This window comes from Elephantulus edwardii, unplaced genomic scaffold (genome assembly GCF_000299155.1).
Source record: "Elephantulus edwardii isolate Elephantulus edwardi_28Jun2011 unplaced genomic scaffold, EleEdw1.0 scaffold00064, whole genome shotgun sequence".
Lineage (NCBI taxonomy): Eukaryota > Metazoa > Chordata > Mammalia > Macroscelidea > Macroscelididae > Elephantulus > Elephantulus edwardii.
In genome coordinates, this window is record NW_006399814.1 from 11,194,296 (window position 1) to 11,196,057 (window position 1,762).

At 43.5% G+C, this 1,762-nt stretch overlaps 1 protein-coding gene across 4 annotated transcripts; it reads right to left on the bottom strand.

Annotated features, from left to right (window-relative positions):
• Nucleotides 1-437: 437 nt before the first annotated feature.
• LOC102846250 (DAZ-associated protein 2-like) lies at nucleotides 438-1,138 on the bottom strand. 4 transcript variants are annotated; one of them, XM_006888049.1, is made up of 2 exons: nucleotides 838-1,138; nucleotides 438-760 (listed from the first exon to the last, which is right to left on the bottom strand). In XM_006888049.1, exons 1-2 carry the CDS (start codon nucleotides 1,136-1,138, stop codon nucleotides 438-440), a joined length of 624 nt encoding a protein of 207 aa, XP_006888111.1. The 4 variants fall into 4 exon arrangements, with proteins under 4 accessions (XP_006888111.1, XP_006888114.1, XP_006888113.1 ...); XM_006888052.1 differs by having other exon boundaries at nucleotides 632-780; nucleotides 1,000-1,138; XM_006888051.1 differs by having other exon boundaries at nucleotides 632-910; nucleotides 989-1,138.
• Between the last annotated feature and the right edge of the window lie 624 nt (nucleotides 1,139-1,762).

Below are 1,762 nucleotides of genomic sequence, written 5' to 3' on the forward strand. Positions count from 1 at the left end.
CAGAGGATCCTTGTGAATGACTATTTAAAAGATGACAAATGGGGAGAAGTGCAAGGAGAGAAGAAAATTAGTCTGACTGGCTTTCTGTCCTGCACCATTGATTCAATGGAGATTGGCGGGAGAGAATGGATGGCTGGGGTTGAGGATGGGATGTGAGGCAAGGGATGGAAAGGCAATGGCAGACAACTAATGCATTTCATTTATAACAGGTAATAAAAATCAAAGACTTAAAGGAGATTAAAGACCAATCAGAATAATTTGGCAACTCTAATTCTTAGGAAGATCAAAGTTCCCTCCAAACCTAATTTGATGTTTTATTACTAAAAGCAAAGACCAGTGTGGTACAGTATTACTCCAGCGGGATTAAAGGAAGATCCTTAGAGCTGCTTTACCCACATTCATTTTATGAATGGATACCTCCCCTACCTCAAAATGCTTTAGGGAGGTACTGCTACCATTACATGGTTCCTTATTAAGTTTGAAAAGTGCCTGAAAGTTTGGGCACCAGAAAGACACCCCAACAACATGTGTCTAAACTGCAACTTCAGGTTAATATGACTAAAGCAGTTACATTGTGAGAAGTGCTGAAGGTATGTGATGTCTTTCCCGGCACAGAAGTGGCCTTGGTTCCTCACCAGATGGTGTAGCCACCATGTGAGCCACCCACGAAGAAGTTTCCCTTCCGCTGAGTTACAAGGACGTTGGCTCCCTGCATAACTGCAAGCTGAGCTGCATTGGGAGGGCATCCAGGAGGTGGAGGAGGGATGTTACCAGCAGTAGCTCCAGCTCCAAATCTGGCACCTGCATCATACCCTCCTTCCATCAACACTGCTGAACCGGGCGGGTAAATGGGACCAACTGGATAATAAGCCATTGGGATTGTGGAACCTAAAGGCCCAACAGCCACAGACTGTGCCATGGGAAGATACAGTGAGGCGCCAGGAAATGCAGCTGACATGGTAGGGACTGTGGCAGCCCCTGGGTGCACAAAGCTCTGACGATAGAGCTCAGAGTAAGCAGGTGGAGCGTCAGTATAAGGTGGAGCCTGAGGAAGATGCAAGGTCTGAGGATACACTGGATTCCCAGGAGGCTGCACTGGGTAGGTTGGCTGTGTTGGATATTGACCTTTGCTGTTCATGGTGGCTTTAGGTCCGGTTTGGGTCGGTGTCGCGGACGGTTATTTTTTTCGTTACTCATTTCTTTTTAATAACCAAAAACTAGTCGATGCTGAAGAGAGTACTAGTAAAATTGTGAACATCAAATGCAATTCTGGTGAGGGCTCAAGAGATAATGAGGGGAGCTGTAGTGAAAGTCTCCGTTGTCTTAGAGGATACATATGGCACCAGCAACACCATATTGCTCAAAGTGTGTGCCTCTGGTAAGGCTTTAAAAGAAAGTGGTGACAAAAATGAAAGAACTTTTCTTTTACTTTTCAAAATGAAGACTGTATAGTGGAGTGGACTTATGGGGAGGGATTATATAACAATGAATGAATTTTACTTTTCAAAGAGAAGAGTAAACTAGGCTGAGGGAGGTTGGGCAGGGAGAAAAGTGCAACAATGAATGGAAATCCAAAGTCTGTGCAAACTTTCATTAAAATTAATTTAAAAAAAGAAAGTGGTGGACGTATGACTGAAAAATAGTGGAAGGTGGTGCTTTCTATGAATGGCAAAGAATGTGTATGGATTATGTTCAAATTTTTGGTGGGAACTAGAATTTGTAATTGATGAGCTTGGTTATTATTTAGAGACTTCTAAGCAAG

Excerpts from the sequence above, each read along its gene's own strand:
- LOC102846250 (XM_006888049.1), bottom strand. The coding sequence starts at position 1,138 with ATGAACAGCAAAGGTCAATATCCAACACAGCCAACCTACCCAGTGCAG. Across the intron at positions 761-837 it reads TGGTCCCATTTACCCGCCCG|CCTCCACCTCCTGGATGCCC; the intron begins GTTCAGCAGTGT and ends GGTAACATCCCT.